Genomic DNA, 22,931 nt, shown 5'->3' on the forward strand with positions numbered 1-22,931 from the left:
GGCAATTAAATGATTCAAGAGCGATAAGAGTGGTTGATTACTTCAATAGACTGATCACCTATACAGACAGACATGGCGTGTTGAGGTACTGTAATCCTTGAGTCTGATCCTAATACAATACCACATTAGGACTAGGGCACAGTAGGTAAACATCAAAGCAACTGAGAAGAGTTCTAGTGCCATTGAGCAATTTCTTTAGTTGGCTATTGTCGGTTATTCTTCGACTGCCGTATATGACACCTCTCCACATATCTATTTCTGTAGATATTTGAGGACGTCTCGTTCACTGGGAGGATTCTTGATAAATTCATTCAGCTCAGTGCTGAACGTGCTCTCCCACCCATCGGCATGGGAGGGCGCCCATCCCAAGTTGCGAGCGAGGACAGCCTTTGTACGAGAGCTGTTTGAGAGAATAGACTGTCAGCAATCACAGTGAATACGTAAGAAGAAGATAAAAAAAAAAAAAGACATACTTTGAGGCAAAGCCAAGTTCAGCAATAGATGTGTTGCCAAAAACCCATTTCTCGCCTGCTTCCTGGATAGTAATCTTCGCCACCTCACTAGAGGGGAAAACGCCCAACTTATGGCCAGCCTTAGCCAGGTATTCCGAGAACTCCAGGTGTGAGTGCTCTCCAGTCTCACAGAAATAGATTCCCTTTAGACCAGAGGGGATCTTGATGCCTCGGAAAATGTGCTGAAGCAAGACCAGGTGTAGGGCTGTCAGGTCCTCGATATGCACGTGGTTCCAAACAGTATCTCCCTCAGAAACAACACTGCAGCTGCCTGTACGAAGTGCATCCGCGATCATGGTTGGAAGCTGCATGGAAAAGCGGTTGAATGACCCACTTCCAAGACCAAAGATTGTAGGTGCCATTACAATGTAAGTAGTCACACCAGCGGCCTCGCCCTCCTCAATCACGGCAATGTCGGTAGACCGCGGGAAGTATGTTTCGCGAGATTCGCGATATTTCTCATATGAGTAGATATCCTCTTCATCGGAGAAAATATGAGTATCAATATACCCCTCTGTATACGGGCGATCGCTCAAGTTTGCGGTTCCGGAGATCTGGATATAGTGGACATCGGCGTGCGTAGTTTGGCGCCGCACACCTTGTCCCCTAATCAGGGCTTTCGCAGATGGAGTGTGCCAGCCAGCACCAGCATGAATAATAACTGGGATCATGTCAGCAGAACTTTTACATGTGGAAATGAGGATTCTCATTCACATACTGTCGAAGCCTTTACCGGCCTCTTCCAGTCTATCCAGCTCGTCGAAGCTTGAGAATAGTTCTGGAGATACACCCAACTCCTTGACTTTTGTAGCCTGTGATTCAGATCGAACCAGGGCCGATACTTTCAGATTAGCAGCCCACGTTTCTTTGGTCCTGAGGATGGCAGACAAAACTGAGCCTCCGCTGCAAGTAATTTCAATTAGCAGACTTTGTTTTTGGTCCGGTGATATTTCAGGACTTGAGATTCTTACATATAGCCGGAAGCCCCGGTTATGAGAAGAGTGCGCGATTCCATGGCTTGAAGATGAAGTAGAGGTGTATTGAAAGAAGAGTGTTCCACTAAGATACTTCCTTATAGATTCAAATCTGAAAAACAACCTTGGACCTAAATCTCTGTGTTCTTATATAGACAAATATTCAGCTTATGGCATCTAAGTCCCCAAGTCATCTAGTATTTCTAATGATTTATAATCGATGACAATTATTCGAGTTCAGCAACACCATGGCTCTTGTTCCCTATGTTGCTACCTCCAAACATAGTAGGATCCATTAATTCTTTCGGATACGGATGAACAACTTCCACCTTGAAGTCCTCAATGTTCGGAAGTACGGAGCTTCAGGATCCGAATCCGTTTACTACCTAGACGGCAAGGCAAGAGAGTGAACCTCCACTATGAGAGATGGCGAGTCAAGACTCTCGACATGGCCACGACCCACTATCTAGTAACTTTATAACAGTACAGATCTTGGGGTGACCCACTATCGAGTCAGAAGTTTCGACGTCGCCAAGAACTCAGGGCTACACCGGAAGCTCCCGGCCTATATCTAATGCTTCAGCTGGACCTAGTAGTATGTGAACTATAGCATGATGAATAGACAATAGTGCAACGAAATATGGATATCTCAGAATATGTATAGGTATATCTTATGCATTTTGTGCTCTCTCTGCCGATCATCATATACTACTATGTCATCAAGATCCATGAACCAAGCTTGATACTACATCTTATAGCATAAATAGCCACATCAAACCCCCCTGTAATTCTCTAGAGCACCACGCTCTGCAGCAACTCTACAAAATGTTGTCTAAGCTAGCTTATCTTACTCTTCCCTTCTGTCTCAGCGCTGCTGCGCTGAGCACCCAGAAATGCCCACCAGTCAAGGGCATCCAAACCTACCAAACCACGCCCTAAGATGGCCAAGCAGACGGCCAATTCACCTCTGCGACAACTTCTTCGACAGTCCCAAGATCCAGGGCATCAACGCTTCCTCCTACGACTGGTGGTACTTTGACGCCATCGGCACCGACGGTGTGTCTTCTCTTGCCGTCGTCTTCTTCGTTGAGGCGAATAGGTCTGGCTTCACCGTCACCGAAAACTTTACCAACATGGACTTCATCCAAATCTCCGGCGCCTTCCCCAACGGTACTGTCTTCAGCGACTTCCTGTTCGCCGATAATGCAATTGTGTCCACCATCGGTGATGGATCTAGCGGTCTGTGGAACAACACCGGCATCTCGTGGGCTGGCAGCCCCGATCTTCAGGACTATGTCCTGACCCTTGATGCTGAGAACCTGGGGTACAAGGGATCCTTCTCTATGCACTCGGTCAGTATGAAACATGATCTGCTACGAGTTCAAGGAATTGCTAACAGATCAACTTCCACATATTGCCCCACCCCACTACCCTTGCAGCCCCAAACGAGGCAACGTCTCTCTGGAGGTACTCTCAGGAGCTGGGCCAATGCTGTCCCTGATGCCGAAACCACCGTAAATGTGACCATCTTCGGGTCCGAGTTGAGCTTCGTGGGAACGGGCTACCACGACAAGGTACGCAACATTCCCCCCCCCCTTCAACCGAAACAAATACCTAACAACTGACTCCAAAACTGGGGCGTCACCGGCTTCATGGACAACGTCGACAGTTGGTACTGGGGCCACGCACGCATGGGCCCCTACTCGCTCGTCTGGCTCGATGCACTCGACCCGGATTACAATGATTACGCTAGTGGTTATGTCTACTTTGACTAAGCCTGGCTATGGTCGCTAAATTGGTTCTGTTAACGGTTCGGTCAATGGGGTTACATATGATACGGGTGGTATTTCATGTAACTATATTCACATATTCTTGGAGCAAATTAAGTTGAACAGTAATTTGAAATCTAGATATATTTGCATGGAAAAAGAAAAATAATGTTAATAATAATAATACAACTCTATATTCGATGCTTCAAATAAAGCCTAAATCTAGCCTAAATAATCCTAATCCCAAAGCAGCTAGCCGGGCCTAGTGAGAATATTAGCATACAGAGTAGATCCGGTGACCTGTGGAGGCCGTTAATTCGCAACTAAGGCCCGGAATCACGCCGAGTCGGAGACGGCCGATGCAGGCAGCCGGAGAACGGAGATTTGCACACAGACACACATATGATAGACTACTCACAAATTCGACAGATAAGGACTTTCTAGAAGATTGGTTTCCTGTGGATCAGCTGTTCCGCCCTAAACTTTATGTCAATATCTACTACTTACTACTGGGTATTATCGATATGCCTGCACATCATATTATCCCATCATAACGCTCAAACTGATATTAAAACTCGTGCTAGTAATATTCTAACTGCGATATCCATGCTAAATTCGTAAACAGTCCCGTAATTTTATAGCTTCTTCTAGCCGACCCAGCCAAATCCTCCAATATAGCAAGTACTGTGTATGTATGGGGCCCAAAATGCGATCTATGATGAATCCTCCGAGGGGAAGAAGTTGTAAGTTATTATACCCGGAGTTCCGCTCCAGCGGCTTTACGCAACCGGTTCATGACAGCAGCTGCCAGATCTCCCTGATGATCGGGTACACCCTCGACGTAGATGACGTCCACTTCCATTTCATCCATGGCCCGTAGTGCCGAGAACAGGCCCTGTGCGATCGACTTGACATCCGTGCCGAGGTGGCAGTCGAAGGTCTCCTTGGTTGCAGTGCTTCCGTTGACTTGGTCGCTCACCGGGACGGAGAATCCTACGAGCTCATCCACGAGCGATGGGATACGCTTCAGGCTCTTTTGCATCTCGTCGGCGGACAGCAACCCCAGTCCCCGCTTCCAGTGTTGCGTGCGGACCACCCCGATCATGTGTGCCCCGACTGCTGAATCTTCCAGGTCCTTGCGAATGTGTTTTGCGACGGCTTCCTCGTCGGAGTCGGCTTCGAACAATACCACGCGCGCCTTGGGCGAGTAGTGTCGGTACTTCATGCCCGGTGCTCGTGGGGCCTCCTTCGCATCTAGCGTGCCGTCATGGTAGCCGACCTGTACATTTTCCCATCCAGCACACGTACGCAGCTCCTCGATACCAATCCCGCCCGGTCGAAGAATAGCCGGTGGATCGGACAGTCCATCGACAACCGTACTCTCCACGCCTACGCCACAGGGACCACCGTCAAGGATCAGCTCGATGCGACCTTCGAGGTCATGGAATACATGTTCCGCCGCCGTCGGGGAGGGCTTGGTGGATGCGTTGGCCGAGGGAGCCGCCAGTGGTCGATCCGTCACATGAATCAACAAGCGTGCAAGCGGGGATGAGGGCATGCGCACGCCAAAGGTTGTAAGCTTGGAGGTGACTTCAGGAGCAAGAGGGGAGCCGGAGGGGTTAGGGAGAAGGATTGTGAGAGGTCCAGGCCAGAAACGGGAAATGACCGAGTCGTAGATGGGTGGGATAGCGTTCTTTGCAGTAGTAGTCCTGCGCGATGGGCTTTCCTGTGTGGGGTTGAGTAACCGCTCTAACATCCCCAGCGAATCAACATGTATAATCAACGGGTTATCTGACGGCCTCTGCTTCGCCTTGTAGATTCCTTGTACTGCATCGCTTCGCGTCGCATCTGCACCCAGTCCGTACACTGTCTCTGTGGGGAAGGCAACGGGGATATCGCTGGTTCGGAGAAGTTGCGCGGCGTTCTCGATGGCGGCCGCTTCCGGGGTATGGTTATCGCGTTCGTTGGCCCACCACTCTGCGAGGGATCGGTCTCCGGGGCCTTCGTTGTTGAGACGGCGAACCGATGCGATTCGGGTGGAAGCTTTGGGCGACATGGTTGCTGTTGCTGGGGCGGTGGAAGCGAATCTAACGAAGCTGCGCGGGAGACCGCGAGCAGTAAGGCGAGAGAGGAGTAGAACCAGATTGGCAGGTGATATTCGTTCCCCGAACAGAGCAGAGGAACGAGCGATCGTGGGGTGAGTCACGGCTTGTAGATTAAGGCGATACAAATTTCTCGGTAGTGGGGGGGAAAGAGGAGAACGGGTATCGCGCGTTTCGAGGCTATTCGGTCATAGGCAAATCCTGATTCGGGGACCTCCTGTCAGGCTGCTCCACCAGGTGTGTACGGCCCGAGCGATTGCTGCCAGACGAATGAGCAATTGGCGACTAGAATGTATGTTGGGTTGCTGAACTCTGTATGTCAGAGAAAAAAAGTGCAGATCGAATGGAAAATCTTCGTGATGACGTCGGTGGGTGACTAAGCAGCGCAGTCCAGATTCGGCCATTTCTCTATTTTCCATCAATGCTTTTAATTGTACGTCGAGAACGAACTGGAAGAGAGAGACAATATGTCTAAAGGTGCCTCGTTTGCAGAGTGTCCACTATATGCATATGCTGTGATCGCCTATAGCGTCACAGCTAACCAACTAATACAGTCATACTCTGGTGTTTTCCTCCAAAGTACTTTGTAGATCATCCACCATGTACGGAGTAGATCATAAGAAACCCAATCCTTATGTCCAGCCTCTATTTCTTCTTCCCTCCCTTTCCTCCCTTGTTTCCACCACCGCCACCTTTGCCTTTGCCCTTGTCACCTCCGCTAGGTGCTGGCCCAACCATAATGCGCACCTTACCGACAGGAACGCTATTGATGACCTCCGTGTCCTTCCACATTTTGATCAGATCTCCTTCCTTCGCGCGGAGCTTCTCAGCGGTAGCACGATCGATTCCAGCATCTTCGGCGTGTTCCTTTTTGACCTTGCCTGTTGTAGTTTCGGCAACCCAACGTCCAATGATCTCCTTGACAGCCTTGCCCTTCTTCACGGTACCCGGCTGCAACTTGATGCGATACTTGTACCGACCCAGGGCAGCCCAAGGAGCGCACACAGGAATAGCAGCCAAGATATCATCTTCCGGATGGGGAGTTCCAACCAATGCAGGAATCCACTCCATGTCTGCTGCTTCTGCGGCGGCAGTTTCTTCGTCGTAGTCATCGGCACCACCCTCAAAGAGAGCCTGTCGTTTTCGCTCCGCTTCCGCGGCGCGTTCATGCTGTGCTCTGCGTCGTTTCTTCGCTTCTTCTGCTTCTTTCTGACGCTTCGCCTTTGCTTCAGCTTCTGCAGCTGCCTTTTCAGCTTTGGCACTCTTGGCACCTAGTAAGCGTAGAGCCAGTTCCCGATCCTCCTCGTCCTGATCAGCGTACTTGGCTGCGGCCTTCTTTGCTTTGCCCCTCTTACCCCGAGTTGGAGCTTGCTTGCTGTTAGCAGATTTGACAGATGCCCCGTCCGCTGCAGGTCCATCCAGTTCTGACGCTCTTCCTTTTCTAGCCATTCGTCTTTCTCTAGCTGAGAGCTGTCGATCATCTTGAGTCTGTGGCGATGTCGCACTCTCGTCCTCGTCCTCACCCTCAGCTGGCTCTTCTTGAGCGCTTTGCTCGTCTTCATTGTTGCCGTTCGGTTCTTCGGTTTCGTCTTTGTTTTCCTCGTCAGCTGCCTCATCAGCCTGGGCGTTCTGGGATTCGTTCGCCGCAACCGATTCTGTCTGGGTAGGCTCGGACGACCCGCGTTGCAACGGGTTTCTAGCGGGGATCGCAGCATCGTCCTCTGGTTCCCCTTCGGACTCGCTGCTCTGCTCCTGCTCCTTCTCCGCTCCAGTAGGTTCATCAGGCTTAGTAACCTGCGCCTCTTGCTCGACGGGCTTGCCCTCAGCTTCCTTGTCGGCTTCCTGGGCTTCCACAGGCGTTTCCGTAGCCACGGGTTCGTCGAAACGATGCAGCTTATGGTTCCGGAGACTTTCCTTGCTCACTTGGAACATGACACCAAATCCTAGGACAAGCTGTGAGGGGGCCAAAAAGTTCTTCTCGCCCTTGATGAGGAACTCGCCGGTGGGAAGGAGGCCTCCCGCGTCAGCAGTCTTGCTAACTTGACTCGCGGTAACCCAGTATGCTGACATGATTGCCTTGGAATCCCAAGCGCTGGACGTAGCTACGCAAAGATTACCGGCTTGCGAAAGTGTGCTTGGGGGAATGGGTGCGTTGGGTGAGTTCGATCGGTTCTTAACGATCATCGGCGTGGCACCTTGTAAATCGGCGTGCACGAACACATCGCCTTTCTTAAGGTACCGGCGGTAGAGGATTTCGCTTTGCATCGCATCGCGGCCACTGTTCCAGTTAGATTAGTTCTAATTCTTGCAGACACAACGAAAGATACATACCCCAAGACCAAGTATCGTTCCGACGAGATGAAGAAGAGGAACTTCTCAAACCAGAAAGTCTTTCTGGCAGGCCGAAGAACCTGCTTCTCCTGCTTCAAACCCTTCTTCAAGTCCTGCGTCACCTTCTTCTCGTGGCTCTTGAGCGCCTTGGTCGAGGACTGCGTTGTCTTCTGCTCCTTGACGGCAGCCATCTTCTTCTGTTCATAATACTGCGTTGCGTTCGCCCAGGGAGATAGACCGAGATCAATATCAATTGTCAGCATGTTGTTTGACTGTTTTTGGGCCTTAGCGGCCTCTTCCTGCTCATCCTCTGAGTCAGACTCATCGTCCGAGAACAGGTCCTCGCCTTCATCCTGCTCTTCACCTGACTCTCCGAGCATCAAGGTTATTGTGTTCTCGTAGAGCTTCAATGGCAGTTTGATGATATTGGCCACTGGGTTTCCTCTGCCTTGCTCCATCTCAATGAGACGGGCAATTTCGACCCAGTCCATACCCTGAGCAATCAGGCCATTGACTGCGTCCATCGCTTCTTGAACCCGGTAGACATTATCTTCGATTGCTCCCGCCTTGCGAATATGCAGTTCCTGAACCTCCTTGAGAGCGCCAATGCGCTTCGCATGTTCCTGTCGGACAGCCTCAAGCTTCCTCTTCGCAGTCTCTTCCCGCTCCGTAAGCCGCGACTCCAACTTTTGTGTTTCAATAGACGAGAAGTACTCGTCAACAGTCGCGTTGAAAGACGGGTACTCCAGAATAGTAACACCCGGCTTGCCCTCAAACTGCTTAGGCTTGAACGGGTGGAAATCTTCATACAGATACCCCGGTTTCCGCGCAGCGTCCTCCTCACCCTGAGCTGGCGAGTCCGCAGGCGGACGAGTATCCTCCTTCGCAACGATATAACCCGGGTGACTCTTCTCCGTAGCCAGCTTATCCGTCTCAACCTTCGCCGCCTCCAACACATCCACAACCTTCGTCAGAAGCGCCTCATCCTGCAGAACCTCATCAAGCGGGGTAGCGGGGTCCAGCTCCTTCACAGCAAACGCATGATCCAGCAACAGGGGCGGATACTCCGGGAAACCCTGTGACAAAGCCTTGCGAAGCACATCCGCATTCTTCTTCTTGGACTTCTTCGGTGCACTGCCCTCCTGTGAAAAGAGGGCCTTGGCCTTCTCCACCGTCTCCTGGACTCTCTCCCTTGTGATATCCGGAATACCGTGATAGTTCTGCTTATTGGTAACCGTATACTTGACTCCGACGCGAGTCTCATCCTGGCCCTCACCAGCTGGCACCTGCCGGAACAGCGCGAGAATATTGTATTCGCGATCGGTGATAATGATGTTCCCGCCGGCAAAGAACTCCAAGAACATGTGGTACATGCCATCGCTGAAAGAGAAATCGATGATTCGATCCGTGCCGATCTGTTCGATGGAGGTGATCCGGCGCGATTTGAGGAACTTGCGCATGCGCGTCACGAAGGGCGTGGGCGCTGAAGCAGTCGCTCGGGAGTATTGGGTGACATGGCAGCGGAAGCCGGAGTCGACGACGAGTTGTTTGCGGTGGTCGGGTTTGGCGACTTTGAAGAGGAAGATGCGCTGGATGGATTATGAATGAGCTTTGCTTGGAGGTAACCCTCATATTCAGAAGGGGCGAACATACCGAGGAGAGATCGTAGATGTTCGAAACTCGCAAATTGACTATCTCCGATGCAAGTTCCTGGGAGATGACCTGGCAGTTGTTGTGTGAGTTTCGTGCGCGGCAGTTGCGAGTGGTGGGGTGTTGCTCGGGCTTCTCACCTTGACATCCAAGGACGAGAATCTCTGCTTCATCTTCTGGTGGCCTATTTCCGGTTTCCCCGAGGAGCGAGGCTGTTGCGCTGGGTTGATGCGGTGGTTCAAGAGTTTTGCAGAGTGACTCCGAACTTGCGGGCGTGACGTATGCGGGGCGCTTTTTCGCCTATGGATGGCATTGCTTTCCATGACTGTCCATTGCTTTCACCTTATCGGCTACTAGTTATCTATTACAATCATGTCCACTTGTAATGCAAACTGTATTGCAGTATGGGTCCGCGTGCAAATTAAGCATATTTTCTTTTTTTACTATTAGACCTCTCATTGCTGTAAATTGGTTGCCGGCCGTCCGTTATATATATATAGGACTGACGAAGCCTCTAGACGATCTCTCACCATCCCAGCTAAAGATGCACAACGTTTCGCAGCAAAACACCAAGGAGTATCTCTATAGGTACCTCAAGCCTCCTGCAACAAAGAAATGCGGGGGCAAATAGTAGTAGTAAGAATGTTAAGAATGGACATGATGTCCACAATGAGCAAGCAATGCGCACAAATACCACGCCAGGACCAGCCAGATTAGATAACAGAAAGACATGACATGAAGAGAATAAAGATGAAAGCACATCAGGATGCATCAAATAGAGAATTGCAGAATCATCAACGTCAATTACATCTGCCGCAACCCCTCCGCCAGACGCCGCTTTCCAAGCTCCCAGGCGTTCATCAGACCTTGTTCGGACAGGTCGATGCTCTTCAAGTTCGGTGCATCCGGGGCAGGAGCGCGGCTGACGCGGGAGGCGATCAGCACTGGATCAGTTTCCAGAATGATTCCATCGTCGATAATCTCATCGATGGCCAGGGCGACCAGGTCGTAGTTCTCGACGATTGTGCGCTTGTCGGTTGCGCCCCTGAGGAACCAAGTAAGTTAGCCCAATCGATCTATCCCTATCTCACCTGAGTAATAGAGGCCATGCATACTTGAACAAGATTCCCAAAGCATCTCTTAGCGACAGAACCACGTTGTACAACAGCACTTCGTTCTCGTCGGCACTTCCAACCACATAGAGCATCACATCGCTCTCCATCTTGAAGACCACTATCCGGTTGTCGTAGAGGATCACATCACTGGTCTGCTTGTTGGTCTTTTCGAGGAGGCCTTGTTCGAATGCCTTCTGCTCTTTCACGGTAGGGTAGGGGTTCGCTCCGGGGTAATCGGTCGAGTTGGGGGCAGCACCGGCCGGGGGGTGAGGAGGGGAGTAGTACTTGGCGAAGATGCGAGAGCCATCGTCGGCCGACATCAGAAGGACGGCATTGACGGAGAAAAGCGAAAGAGAGCCGGGCATGGTGGGCAATGGTTCAGGATTATCGGTTTGGTTAACGTGGTGACAGCTCCGGGGGGGCTACAATGGGACTCCAACTATTTACCGTCAAGCTGGCCGCAATCCGGGCGCCGCTCGAACTTTGTTCCGGGGTATACAGGAGGGACATCAGCCACGTCTTTTAATTAATCTTTCCATTTAAATTAGGTGAGATAGTCGGACAATTACACTTATATTAATCTAGTATCGCTTTTTTGGTACTCACACATCTAGGTACTATGTTGGTTATAGATTCATATTTACTTACTGGCTCTATAATACAAAGGTCTAGACAACATCATTAAACAACAAAAAGCAGAAGACAATTTCACTCGGGGATCGAGGTATATAGACCATAGGTATGTTCATCATATAAGGAGGGGCATAAACAAGCAAAGCAGATTCGTCGCGTCCAAGAGTAGTCTGTGGAGGGGGTAAAAATGAGTGTCCAAGCAGTACCCATGTCAGGCATCATCACAACGTTTCAATGTGGTCGTCTATCACATTTCCAAAATTCAATCAAAGCAAATAAATGGACGCGAAAAAAGTGCCAGATGCTCGAAGGGGGGCAACCTGGGCCATAATGGGCTCAACACCAGTATGATGATCAACACCGAAGAAGAATGGTAAGAGTTTCACCGTAGTGGTCAACAACCCGCCATCAAGGGCTTAGAAGATCAGGCAGATTAACCGTGAATAACACAAAGCACAGAATATGTCCCTATTTGCAGGCGGGTGGGTTTACCCCACATTTTCCACGAGACTGACACGCTCAGGTTGAAGGTTGGGTGGCCTCGCTAGAGTTGGGACGGTTGAACCAGGGGATCCAACTGCCCCGATTAGCCTTCTTGCGGGCAGCTTCTTCTTCCTCGGCCAGCTTAGTCTCGCTGACTAGGCGCAGGGGACGCAGTTTGTTCTGAGTCATGACAGCCCCAGTGTAGTTGGTCATGCCGGTGCTAGAGCGGGGAGAGCTGGAGGTTGCACCGGTGGATGCCGTATCACCAGCGGGGTCGCTCGTGATACTATCCGAACTGCTCAACCGGCTGTGCTCAGGCTGACTGGAGAGTGAAGGCGCACGACCACCGGTACTCATACTCGACATGATACTCGCGCTAGAGAATGCGCTTTGCCGATTTCCAGGTCCCATGAGAGTAGGGCTGATCGGACCACCCGAGTTGCGTCCCCGATACATCTGACCCACAACGGATGCTGCTCCAACGTCCGTTTGTTCCGACCTTGTGCGGCGGTGACCGCGAATTGACCCAGCACGAAGGGGAATGCTAGGTGCCGTCTGCGGGTTCTCGTGGGCGGTGGGCACACTGGTGGGTGGAGGCATATAGCTCGTGGGACGTGACCGCGGCTGAGTCGAAGGCCTAGGAGGGTTCGGGTTCGGGCCTGCAACGACCGACTTCGCGCGCTGGAGGAAGGTCTGCTGCGCATCATCCTTCTCAGGGGGTGTTGGCGGAAGCTCTTTGTTGCTGTGCGCAGGCATCGGCTTGGAAGGGGGGTCGTTTTCATTCTTGTCAAGGATGGTCTCGAAACCATCATGCTGCAGGAGGCGGCTGATAATCCGCTCGATATAGAGGGTAAGGGCCTTGTTCTGGTCCTTCAGGGCCTTGATCTCCGTCTCCAGCTTGCGGGTGTTGTCTGTCTCTGCTCGAGCATCGACGGATTCTAGCTCGTCAGCCAACGAACCCAAGCCACTGCCAGGCTCCTTGACGTCCTCGGCAGTGTCCGGGTGAACTTCCCGCATGAAGTCACCCTTTGTGAAATCACCATTGAGGGTTCTCTCACTAAGGAGTAATTGATAGCTCTCATTATCCTCCATCAAGCGGGCATTCGCCATGCGAGCTTCCAGAAGCTCTTTCTCCAGCTCCCGCTGTCTGCCACCGCCCTTGTTCTCCATCTCGACAAGCTTGATCTGGGACTCAGCCAGCTCAAGCCGAAGAGACTCAATCAACTTATCCTTCTGCAAAAGCAGCTTCGAGTTATTGCGGGAAGGGCTTCTCTCGATCTGGGAAGAGGGCGCGAATTGACCATCGACATCCGGTGATGCCCGGTTACGGAAACTGGCTATAAGGGGCATGTTAGCAGGTTTCACACTAGACGAGGACAACGGAGAAGAAGAAATGATCTTCTTACATGAGCGAGACACACTTTTATCCGAATCGGCAGCATTTGCCCGCTCCTTCTGGGCCAGCGACTCCTTCAGACGTTGGATGGTAGCCTGCATCTCTTCTTCACGACTCGCCTGCTGCTCCTTTTCCTGCAGCATAGCGTTCCGCTCCAATTCGTGTGCCTGTTCCAGGTCGCGAATCTGGCGAACATGGTCACGGATCTCGCCATTCAGGGCCTCAATTTTGCTATCCCTCTCATGGCTCTGGTCCTCCAACTTGCCTTGCTCGCTCACCGCCTCATCGAGGCGCATCTGGAGGACACCCAACTGCTTGCGATACTGCTCCGAGGCGGTCTCCGCCTTTTGCAACTGCTCCTTGAGGTCATCGATGAGAGCAGCGGTCTGGGCCCGGGCCTCTTCGTCGGATTGATTGGGCGTAACTTTGGGGGCACTGGATGTGCTCAGGTTGGAGCGACCGGGTTTCCGAGCCGCAGCCCGCGCAGAGACCGGAGTCGAAGCACGGAGGGACGGGGAACGGGAGACGCCGTTTGTCGAAGCACTGGGAGAGCGGGTGTGCGTTCGCGATGCAGTGCCGCTGGCTGTGTGACTTTCTGCAGTCGAGTTTCTATTGGAATTGCCCGGGGTACTGGGCTTGCGAGGCGTCGCCGACATGATTACCGACAATGGGGTTCACACCAGAAACGTAGAATGATTCCAGAAGACGCAAAGCGGCCCAGAAAGGGGAAGGAGAAGAAAGGCCTCTGGGGCTTTAAAACTGGTATGAAACAGCCGGGAAATTAAGTCGATAAATTTAAGGGACAGCGGCCGAGAGGTTGTAGCGGTCAAAACACAGTGGGCACACTAGGTGACCTACTATCTCGGTGGGGGATGGCTCAGAATGGCTGGCCACGGCTAGCCTCTTTCCAGAACCACCAAGTAAGGATATTGGGGGTCGGGGGAGGGTAGTAGTATTTAAGTAGAGGACTGGGGGAAATTTGAGGGATAAGATCGCAAGTTAGGGATGAATCCGACAAACATGCGAAAGAAAGAGAAAAAGCTTGAAGGGGTGGGAAAGAAAAAGGAATAATAATGGGAACAGGTGGGCGCATTAATTGTTCGATTGGGTTGATGGGCACGATACAATGTCCACGGGAGTATGTATGGGAACGGCCGTATTTGGTAGTCTAAGGCAGGTCTAAGGCCCCAACTTACCGTACGTTACCAGTTGGGCCCTTGTTGGCCTGGGGATCTCTCCGTCCCGGGTAACTTATTATGTCGCATTGAGGTATCGATGATTACCGACGTTACATAACCCTTCTCCCCTATTTCATCACCGATTGAATGACTAACCACCGGACTATGTGTGCTTTGTATAACTTTTGTCACTCCCTCATGACTTATTCATTTCTCATTACTTCTCCCGTCACATCCATTCCCATCTGTCAGCGTGGCTCGCCTGGAAAGTGGCAATGCCAACTCCAACTCCGGCGACAAGGCAGCACCAATACCAAACAATCCAACTGGGGCCCCTCACCTGGTCGACAACACGGAGCCAACACATGGCAACGTTTTAAAGATAGTAATTTCTCACCAACCCTCCCTTGGGGTTCCTTGCGGCACACAGGGTCCAGCCATCTGTCAGTCTTAAGCTGAGTCGACCATCGTAATCCATCGTCGCAACCACCCTTACCATCCAATCACCTATTTCCGCCCTCAGGGAAGGGGGGCCGGACAAAACTTACTGTACATCCTGCGCCACGTCCGTAGTGACGGTTCCGGCCATGCATTGAGATCAGCAGGGCTGTCTCCGGGCCACTTATGTAAGGCTCTTCACTCTGCATGTATCAAGTACAGTTACCTGGACTACAAGATGCAGCTGTGGAGGCTTGTTTGATGTTGAATTGTAAGGGTGTGGTTGTTACTCTTGTACTTCCATCGATGTGGCCTAGGCATAGTAGGGGGGCGTAGTATAAGGTTTTCCTACCAGGATACCCAATAGATACATATCTAAGAGACGGTCTTGTGACAGTAGACAAAGTAAAATTAAAGTAATTATCTAACCGCGGTGACTTGCTTGCCAATTCTCCTTTCAAGGAATTTGCTCCGTGACGTGACAGGCCTAGTAGTGTGCTTCTGCTGGCTAGTATATATCAAGAGGGTACCCCAAATACTATGCTATTCCACAACCCCTGAGAACCCCAATAATACCCACTGTGAATTTACTACGTATATTGCCTGACCGACCATACCGTAAAGCAATATTCCGATGGACCTATAATCTGGATAGTAAGACTAAAAATCATAAAGCGCAAGTGTCTACATGCCACGTTAATATGGCCTCTCATGCATAGCACGGCTGGACCCCTATGTCTGGCTCCACACCAATCAACAAATAGGTATAAAAACGAAACGACCATCCTGGTATGAATTGGCTCAGGCTATGTAGCTTCAACTGATAGGAAGAGATGGAATGATGCATAGGAGCTTATAACTGGTTCACAAGTAACACTATCACTAGCATGCTCATGCTCATACTGGGACTTATTATGTATCTGATAAAACAACACTCATAGCCAAATCATCAGGATAATAGTAGGCCTAGATCGCTAGAGCCAGCATCACTTCCGACTCAAGAACGAATGAGCACAATCAACTGCTGCCAATGGTAACTCCTCCCCGGTTCCAAGCTACCGTTGAAAGCCTGAGCAGTATAATGCATGGCGGGATGTATTTCCGTCTACTAAGTTTCTCCAGAGAATACTCACTCTATCTCATTAGACCATGACAGTTAGCCAAATAAAGAGAATGGCTATCCATCGTGCGCTGCAGAGACTACGAATATTGGTTTCTAGGAAAAACAGATATAGGGTCTTAGATCCCCACCACGTGGGAATTGGCTCCTTACTGATGTCCGGGCTGCAGTCCGGGCAACGGATTCAGATCAATCTCATAATTGACATAAGTGGTCAAGGGTTGATAGAATATTAGTGAGAAAGAAGTGAGGGATAATGTGAACAAATAGTCCGTGTTATTGTAGGAAGTAGGATATACCCGGAACCACAATATACCATATAAAGATAGTTCGAATCCGGATACATCACAAGGCATTCAGTAGACTACCAGTAAGTCTCTAGTTCCTCAGATTGATGTATCTCTCACGGCGACCTCTGCTATCGACATCCATCAAAGGCAAACTCTACATAGTAGCTCCGCTTCTTCCTACTGATAGAACGCATACTTTCAGTCGCATTTTGTCATTTGATAGGCACCAGAGGCAAGAGATTTGAGTGTCAACTCTAAGAATCAATTCCGAAGACGGAAAGACAACTAGAACGATGATGGACTACTGTCCTGCCTCCTTCACGTGCACATGCAAACGAGGGAGGAACCGGGGCAGCCATCAGGCCGCCAGGCAGCGACCCTCACCGCCCATTACCGTACGGGTTCATATATGATCACGTGAAACACAACCTTGGAAGCGGGAAGATGAGTCAGCCACCGCGGACCGGAGGAATTGTCACCCGACATTTGTCAAACCCACAAAAAAAGAGTGGGTGATAGGTTTTCTTTTACCATCCCAATCTCAAAAGACGAGGCCGGAGCGCACTTCTCTCAACAACCACATTAAACCTTTAGGTATGTGGTATTTCCCCGCAAGCCACGGCTGATTGCCCGTTGTTTTTGATCATGGTCAAAATTTTTTTGTCATGCCCAAAATGCGGTGGCATTCAGCAGTGGGCTTTGAAATAGCGGAGTGAACAAATGCTGATTGAATTTGATCATGCAGAAGTTTAGTTAACTTCAGCGTAACGATGGCCCCCAAGAGCAAGAAGACCGGTGACACCATCAACTCGCGCCTGGCGCTTGTGATGAAGTCCGGAAAGGGTATGTTATATCAGAATTTGCAAGCTCAGACATTTCAGACGGTCTCTAATCGTGCCATCTAGTCACCCTCGGCTACAAGTCCACCATCAAGACCCTCCGCGTGAGTACACCGGATATTTCAGGCAATCGCCGTGCAGAACATCCGTGAATGGTCGACTAATAATCTCAACAGTCCGGCAAGGCCAAGCTGGTCATCATCGCCGCTAACACTCCTCCTCTCCGCAAGAGTGAGCTCGAGTACTACGCCATGCTCGCCAAGGCCCCCGTCCACCACTTCTCCGGAAACAACGTGAGTGACCACGATCCGTCTGTTTGGGATCTCTATGGAGCTGGGTCCGGACGTAGTTCTGGAACGACATCTTACAATAGAGATCACAACGTAACGTGGGAATATGCGCTAATATCGTCGTGAACAGATTGAGCTCGGTACCGCCTGCGGTAAGCTCTTCCGTACCTCCACCATGGCTATCCTCGATGCTGGTGACTCCGACATCCTGTCCAGCCAGTAGGTGTAAAGCCTGGTCAATGAATTCATGTTATGTCTGAACGGCGGTATGCCATGATGCACAACGTCACGGCACGATTTAGATAATGACAATGAACTTTACATCTATATTGGGTTTCGTTTTAAATGCTGTAGGATAAGATTGTAGGAGTGATCAGGAAGATAGCACGGTCACCTCACTAAAAGAACCGGGGAAGAGCGGCAGCTCGACTCCACTTCATGAGTCACATGATAAAAGTTGAGGCATATTGATGATTATAAAGCAGTTGAAAGTCGTCACATTCCATTCCGCAGTAAAACATGTTTCATTCACAGCTTAGAAAGACTGATATATCAGTCTGAACACTTCAAGAATGTCGGAGTTGCCGTAGTCTGACAAATGCGTCATAGCGTCTACGGGATGTGATTGGCGGAGAGGGTAGGGTTTAGGGCTGTGCCACTCGGTAGCGGGCGCTTGCTTGGAAATCAACGTGGAAAGTGCCTGCGCCCATAATCCCCCTTCCCTTTCGCCTCCCGACACCACCTTTTTCGACAACCTCACCGTTCGCAGGAAGTGCAGCCGCCCCATTTCCAGCAGTCAAGATGGCCCGTCGTCCCGCGAGATGTTACCGCTACTGCAAGAACAAGGTGCGTTCGACCGTTTGATGGATTTTTGTGCGTTTTTGTGGATTTTTTTGGATGGGATTTTGTCTTGTGGGGAGCATTTGTCAACCAACACCAACGAGGATACGCGCTACGAAGAGATGCTCACGACGATGGATATCATGTTTTGCCTGACGATGGATGGGAAAAAGGTGTACCAGATATGGATGGGAATGAGTACTGACATGAATCTCGAATGACAGCCCTACCCTAAGTCCCGGTTCAACCGTGGTGTTCCCGACCCCAAGATCCGTATCTTCGATCTGGGACGTAAGAAGGCCAACGTCGATGACTTCCCTCTTTGCGTTCACCTCGTCTCCAACGAGTACGAGCAGCTGTCCTCCGAGGCCCTCGAAGCCGCCCGTATCTGTGCCAACAAGTATGCCGACCCGCCGATTCCACTACGCCCAGCCCTCATCCACTAACACATCTATCCAGGTACCTCGTGAAGATCGCCGGTAAGGAAGGTTTCCACCTCCGTGTCCGTGTGCACCCCTTCCACGTCATCCGTATCAACAAGATGTTGTCTTGCGCCGGTGCCGATCGTCTCCAGACCGGTATGCGTGGTGCCTTCGGTAAGCCCCAGGGTACCGTTGCCCGTGTGAACATTGGCCAGATCATTCTGTCCGTCCGCACCCGTGACGCCAACCGTGCTGCTGCCATCGAGGCTCTCCGCCGCTCCATGTACAAGTTCCCCGGTCGCCAAAAGATCATCGTCTCCAAGAACTGGGGTTTCACTCCCGTCCGCCGCGAGGACTACGTCCAGCTCCGCCAGGAGGGCAAGCTCAAGCAGGACGGTGCCTACGTCCAGTTCCTGCGTGGCCACGGTCTCGTTGAGGAGAACATGAAGCGTTTCCCCGACGCCTACGAGAACGTTTCTCAGGCTTAGATGGATGTTTAGCGCTTTAGGACACGAAAGAAAAAAAAAACGTATTGAACTATTCCCACTTTTCATGTCCTGTTTGTTATCCTTGATGTCATTTAGTCACCGTATGGGGCGGAGTTATTTAACGCGGATTTCCTCGGCTTGCATGGTTGCACAGTATGATACCGTAGGACGGAGTCGTCGTAGTTGTATCAACTTTTCGAGTGATGTCAACCCAATGATAGCCTGTTTTGCTCATGGAATCATCTACTGGAAATACAAATGATATCATGTGTGCTATCATCGACCAATGTATTCCGAATGTACTAGTAGTACACCACTGTTGATGAGATTGTCCATCCAGTAGTAATACTAGTAGATCCTCTGTAAGATGTTGATTTGTATTTGTTGACTTGACAAATACCAACTGTCAGACTACTAGCGTACAATCCCATTGATATTGTTCTCCAGAGTCTAGGTTAGCCTCTCAGGTAGTCCTACCCTACCGAGAGTTGCACCACCTTTACTTAAGTATTTCATCCTTACCCATACCTGCAAGTATCTCAGCACTATGAAACATCTATATTTCTTCACTTTTATCTATACAAACATAAGATAGACAGACTAATCGTATTATCTACCGAAGTTACAAGACTACACAGGCAGATAAGACCCGAGGGGGAGGCCTGAAAACTACACAGTACGAGACAAACGCCACAGCTGAAAGAGCGGGCACAGCCAGCAGTCGAGGACTGAAGCGAGCAAACCCCTGACTGACTGACTGACAGCCCAGCCCAGCCTCGCCTCGCCTTGGGCCATGCAGGCAACACGGAGGAATGATGACATGTCATTGAGACCAGAGCCAGTGGAGAGAGAGTGATGGGGTGATCAACACTGACTGGCTGATCCCTCGATGGCTTGACCTGTTTTAATTTGTGGAGAAGCCAGTCGAAAATCAGGAGAGAGAGATGCACATACACACCGCGAGGTACGAAACATACTATCTACCTCTCATCGTGTCGGTCGGTGGGTTGAGGTGGCAGCAATAGGAAACTTCCCACAGGAAGTACGTACTTGTACTCTATATGGAGTATGGAGTGGTGATATCGAGACTCGACAGATCCCGCAGACAGACGTCGATCAGCCGATCGTCACCATGCAGTTGATCGGATTCGATAGTCAGCGTTCACCTCCTTTCTTTTCTCCCTCCACCCAGCTGTCTACTGTATGTATTTACAGAGTGTTTAGTCTGGATGCTGGTCAGGGACGGGAAGCTATTGACAAGACTATTATTTATTTATAAAGTAGACAAAGAGAAAGCTAGAATAAGAAGGAAATCCTTGTTCTGACTTGAACTGTGGATAAGATTGTCCCGTCGATGGATTTAAACTTTTTCCTCGTTTTGTTTCAGAGAGAGTAAGAGAGAGAGAGAGAGTTTCCTGCAATTATCCACCCACCGACCCGGTCTGGTGACTGGCATCATCCGGGTTCATTTCGTCCGGTTGACTTGTTCTTCCTGTCTACCATACTTAGTCTACCCATAGCAACTATTCGACTAACTGTCTCTCATCATTAAAGAGGGGAACCATTTCCTGTGTCAAACCCCTCCTCCCCTCCTTCAAAGAACCATGGAGCATTTCTTGCTGGCTTGAACCTTCGCCTTATCTCCTCCCTCCCACGTCATCTCCGACTCATCAGCGAGCAGAGGCCCTCGCGTCAGCATCAACCGCTATCGGACCTTTCTGGCCATCTTTACTTTTTTTTCCCCCCCTGCTCTCCCCCTGCAGGCCTCGAGACGCTTCTTCTGCCTGACTGTCCAATTTTTGGTGACATTTAGGCTTGCTCGTGGCTATATAGCCTAACCCTCCCTTGCCTCATTGCCATCTGTTCCCATCTCAGTCTCTCCGAACACGGTAACGCGGGGAAGATCCACCGCGCGATCGATAACTGTTCTTATCTCGCTATCTGCCTCTCCCTCCCCTCTCTCCCCCAACCTCCAGCCACTTCGATTCTTGCTGTTATCGCCCCATCGCTGCCATCTGCCAAGTCAACCCATGGCGTTTCGTCTACCTCCCCAAGTCCCCCGTCGACGCCCTTCCTATTCCAACTCCCTCCCTTCTCCCGCCCCCGATATCACCTCGCCCCTCTCGTTACTACCGGAGAACGAAGCTACAGAATGGGTGCTCTTCTCGCCGACCCAACAACCCTCCACCACCGCCCGCACGCATACCACCTCTACTGATCGCACCCCACGAACACAAGGCATTTCACGTTTAAGTGACTTTGGCTCGTTTGGCACGGCAACTCGATCTGCGATCGGCCCAGAAAGCGAGGATGTCGGTGACGCTCTCGATGAGCCGTTGGACGATGACGGGACGGAACTGGATAGTCTGGATGATGGATTACACGCCTTTCGAGCCCCGTCCTTGGTTCAAGAAGACCAAGGGGCTCCTGCGGTTCTCCCAGCTCATGATGGACTAGGCAGTTTCCAGGCTTCTAGCCAGGCTGTACAAAACCAGTTGTGGCAACACGAACAGTACAATCCCAATCGGAGACCCGACCTACAGCCACGCCGACGCTCGAGTGTCCAGCGCCAGTTGGACATGGTCGGAAATGAAGAAGAGGCGGACATGGAGAGAGAACGGTGGCAGCGCATTGAGAAATGGAGAATGGAACAAAGCCGGGTGCTTCTGCAGAAGATCGAGAAAGCAACGCGCAGACGGCGTGATAGTCGCGCCAGCGGCATCACCGACCCCGTTGCATCTTATCCGACAGTTTCGGACGTTCCAGATGCAGTCCTTGAGACCTCCAAGGAGTCCGAGCCTGCTTCGACGGTAAAGGAAGAAGAAGACGGGGACGAGTCTCTATTGCAGCGAATCACCCGCAAGGTCATCCGCGACCTCATCGGGATCGATGATTCGCTGCTATCTGTAATTTTCGGGGAGTCGTTGCCCTCCACTGAAGATGACGAGCCAATTTCAGCGAGGGAATATGCATCGAACATCGAGGCACTCAACCAGGAGCTGGACTCCGTGCCGGAAGACCACCCTATCTGGCAGAGTAAAGTGCTGCAACGCATCGCACACGAGCTGGGGATTCTCGTCAACCAGCTGTGCGAACATCCCGGTGCGTTCACGACCTATTTGAACATGTCCCATGAGATCCCGAATCAGTATGCTGGCATACCTCTCGATCGCGTCCCGGAAGAGGCCGACGCACCTTCTGCCTCGGTGGGGCCTACCAATCTGGAGTCAACTATGCATGCAGAATCGGTTCTCTCTCCACACTTTTCGCCTACACTTGGCGACCCCAGTAGCCGAGAACATGCGGCGCAATGGGGCATTGAGGATGACGATATTGTCAATCGTTCAGCCAGCCATTCCGCGGCTGAGCCGCTGGCTGAATCGGCACGCGCCCAACAGGAGAAGGAGTATTGGGAGCGAGAGCTGGATATTCGGATGGTCTTCCGGTACCTGCGGAACCGATTTACCCACCGGGGCAGCAACAACGACTCTTATCACAGCGCTCCCCGCAGAGCCCCGCAAGATGCATCTCGTCGTGCGGCAATCATCCGGCAGCACCATCCGCTCGTTGCCCGAGCGCATTCGCGCTCTCAAGCGCAGATTCGCCGGCAATCGCAGTACTCGCATCACTCCGGACCAACCGGGGTGTCGTCGCCCATCATGCGCCCGCATTACCGTCGCCCCAGTTCTAGCTGTGCTAGCCAGAGTGCCAAGTTGTCTGCCATTTCCAGCCGCCGGACGCTTACCGGTTCCAGTCGCAACTACTGGGATATCGGGGGCAGTGTGGACAGCGGGAGTGCTGTGGCGCCCGTTGCAGCTGGCCTGGGAGGCTGGGGCGAGGTGTGAGATGAGAGCTGGATCTTTTCATTTGTCTATAGACCCCTCTCTTGGATACATATTGCACATTGGCTTTTTATACTTACTTTGAATAATGACTCTACCATATCGGTCTGGTGTTGTGGTGTTTCTAACCCTGAAAGTTTACATACGTCGTACATTGAGGGATTCTGGAATGATTTGCATGTTTTTCTTGGGGCTATATGCGGCTGTATTATGCGTTTG

The 22,931-nt window shown here is 51.1% G+C and overlaps 8 protein-coding genes across 8 annotated transcripts; 4 read left to right on the forward strand and 4 right to left on the reverse strand.

The window, feature by feature from the left end:
* Positions 1-252: 252 nt before the first annotated feature.
* Positions 253-1,583, reverse strand: BO85DRAFT_511461 (NAD-dependent epimerase/dehydratase family protein; the record flags this gene model as incomplete). The annotated part of the gene is made up of 4 exons (XM_025664598.1): positions 1,484-1,583; positions 1,231-1,415; positions 474-1,173; positions 253-400 (listed from the first exon to the last, which is right to left on the reverse strand). Exons 1-4 carry the CDS (start codon positions 1,525-1,527, stop codon positions 253-255), a joined length of 1,077 nt encoding a protein of 358 aa, XP_025516917.1. The 5' UTR covers positions 1,528-1,583.
* A 796-nt stretch (positions 1,584-2,379) lies between these two features.
* On the forward strand, positions 2,380-3,280 carry BO85DRAFT_511463 (uncharacterized protein; the record flags this gene model as incomplete). The annotated part of the gene is made up of 2 exons (XM_025664599.1): positions 2,380-3,060; positions 3,263-3,280. 2 exons carry the CDS (start codon positions 2,380-2,382, stop codon positions 3,278-3,280), a joined length of 699 nt encoding a protein of 232 aa, XP_025516918.1.
* A 517-nt stretch (positions 3,281-3,797) lies between these two features.
* Positions 3,798-9,563, reverse strand: BO85DRAFT_394398 (putative DUF814 domain protein). The gene is given in 8 exon segments (XM_025656923.1): positions 3,798-5,351; positions 5,365-5,463; positions 5,918-5,939; positions 6,041-6,986; positions 7,170-7,635; positions 7,689-9,277; positions 9,342-9,410; positions 9,479-9,563. 8 exon segments carry the CDS (start codon positions 9,509-9,511, stop codon positions 4,007-4,009), a joined length of 4,569 nt encoding a protein of 1,522 aa, XP_025516919.1. The 5' UTR covers positions 9,512-9,563; the 3' UTR covers positions 3,798-4,006.
* A 197-nt stretch (positions 9,564-9,760) lies between these two features.
* Positions 9,761-10,875, reverse strand: BO85DRAFT_447988 (coatomer subunit zeta). The gene is made up of 2 exons (XM_025659832.1): positions 10,454-10,875; positions 9,761-10,383 (listed from the first exon to the last, which is right to left on the reverse strand). Exons 1-2 carry the CDS (start codon positions 10,816-10,818, stop codon positions 10,143-10,145), a joined length of 606 nt encoding a protein of 201 aa, XP_025516920.1. The 5' UTR covers positions 10,819-10,875; the 3' UTR covers positions 9,761-10,142.
* Positions 10,876-11,300: 425 nt separating this feature from the next.
* Positions 11,301-13,731, reverse strand: BO85DRAFT_259608 (uncharacterized protein). The gene is made up of 2 exons (XM_025655017.1): positions 12,991-13,731; positions 11,301-12,906 (listed from the first exon to the last, which is right to left on the reverse strand). Exons 1-2 carry the CDS (start codon positions 13,619-13,621, stop codon positions 11,606-11,608), a joined length of 1,932 nt encoding a protein of 643 aa, XP_025516921.1. The 5' UTR covers positions 13,622-13,731; the 3' UTR covers positions 11,301-11,605.
* Positions 13,732-16,553: 2,822 nt separating this feature from the next.
* On the forward strand, positions 16,554-17,449 carry BO85DRAFT_447990 (60S ribosomal protein eL30). Its single transcript, XM_025659833.1, has 5 exons — positions 16,554-16,585; positions 16,737-16,834; positions 16,897-16,934; positions 17,007-17,123; positions 17,251-17,449. Exons 2-5 carry the CDS (start codon positions 16,762-16,764, stop codon positions 17,341-17,343), a joined length of 321 nt encoding a protein of 106 aa, XP_025516922.1. The 5' UTR covers positions 16,554-16,585; positions 16,737-16,761; the 3' UTR covers positions 17,344-17,449.
* A 414-nt stretch (positions 17,450-17,863) lies between these two features.
* Positions 17,864-19,011, forward strand: BO85DRAFT_447992 (60S ribosomal protein uL16). Its single transcript, XM_025659834.1, has 3 exons — positions 17,864-17,966; positions 18,185-18,360; positions 18,420-19,011. The coding sequence occupies exons 1-3, from the start codon at positions 17,922-17,924 to the stop codon at positions 18,868-18,870; spliced, it is 672 nt and encodes a 223-aa protein (XP_025516923.1). The 5' UTR covers positions 17,864-17,921; the 3' UTR covers positions 18,871-19,011.
* A 1,889-nt stretch (positions 19,012-20,900) lies between these two features.
* Positions 20,901-22,715, forward strand: BO85DRAFT_437096 (uncharacterized protein; the record flags this gene model as incomplete). Its single annotated transcript, XM_025658607.1, has 1 exon — positions 20,901-22,715. The coding sequence occupies one exon, from the start codon at positions 20,901-20,903 to the stop codon at positions 22,713-22,715; it is 1,815 nt and encodes a 604-aa protein (XP_025516924.1).
* Positions 22,716-22,931: the final 216 nt, after the last annotated feature.

Source organism: Aspergillus piperis (assembly GCF_003184755.1).
Source record: "Aspergillus piperis CBS 112811 unplaced genomic scaffold BO85scaffold_6, whole genome shotgun sequence".
Lineage (NCBI taxonomy): Eukaryota > Fungi > Ascomycota > Eurotiomycetes > Eurotiales > Aspergillaceae > Aspergillus > Aspergillus piperis.

What these genes read in the sequence shown, in the direction of transcription:
- BO85DRAFT_394398 (XM_025656923.1), bottom strand. Translation starts at nt 9,511, where the DNA reads ATGAAGCAGAGATTCTCGTCCTTGGATGTCAAG. An exon ending in TCTCGTCCTTGGATGTCAAG is followed by an intron (nt 9,411 to 9,478) that starts GTGAGAAGCCCG and finishes AACAACTGCCAG; the next exon opens with GTCATCTCCCAGGAACTTGC. An exon ending in CTTTGGAGGAAAACACCAGA is followed by an intron (nt 5,464 to 5,917) that starts GTATGACTGTAT and finishes TTAATCTACAAG; the next exon opens with CCGTGACTCACCCCACGATC.
- BO85DRAFT_447988 (XM_025659832.1), bottom strand. Translation starts at nt 10,818, where the DNA reads ATGCCCGGCTCTCTTTCGCTTTTCTCCGTCAATGCCGTCCTTCTGATG. An exon ending in GCTTTGGGAATCTTGTTCAA is followed by an intron (nt 10,384 to 10,453) that starts GTATGCATGGCC and finishes TTGGTTCCTCAG; the next exon opens with GGGCGCAACCGACAAGCGCA.
- BO85DRAFT_259608 (XM_025655017.1), bottom strand. Translation starts at nt 13,621, where the DNA reads ATGTCGGCGACGCCTCGCAAGCCCAGTACCCCGGGCAATTCCAATAGA. An exon ending in TGCTGCCGATTCGGATAAAA is followed by an intron (nt 12,907 to 12,990) that starts GTGTGTCTCGCT and finishes TGCCCCTTATAG; the next exon opens with CCAGTTTCCGTAACCGGGCA.
- BO85DRAFT_447990 (XM_025659833.1), top strand. Translation starts at nt 16,762, where the DNA reads ATGGCCCCCAAGAGCAAGAAGACCGGTGACACCATCAACTCGCGCCTG. An exon ending in CCACCATCAAGACCCTCCGC is followed by an intron (nt 16,935 to 17,006) that starts GTGAGTACACCG and finishes TAATCTCAACAG; the next exon opens with TCCGGCAAGGCCAAGCTGGT. An exon ending in ACCACTTCTCCGGAAACAAC is followed by an intron (nt 17,124 to 17,250) that starts GTGAGTGACCAC and finishes CGTCGTGAACAG; the next exon opens with ATTGAGCTCGGTACCGCCTG.
- BO85DRAFT_447992 (XM_025659834.1), top strand. Translation starts at nt 17,922, where the DNA reads ATGGCCCGTCGTCCCGCGAGATGTTACCGCTACTGCAAGAACAAG. An exon ending in ACCGCTACTGCAAGAACAAG is followed by an intron (nt 17,967 to 18,184) that starts GTGCGTTCGACC and finishes CTCGAATGACAG; the next exon opens with CCCTACCCTAAGTCCCGGTT. An exon ending in GCCCGTATCTGTGCCAACAA is followed by an intron (nt 18,361 to 18,419) that starts GTATGCCGACCC and finishes ACATCTATCCAG; the next exon opens with GTACCTCGTGAAGATCGCCG.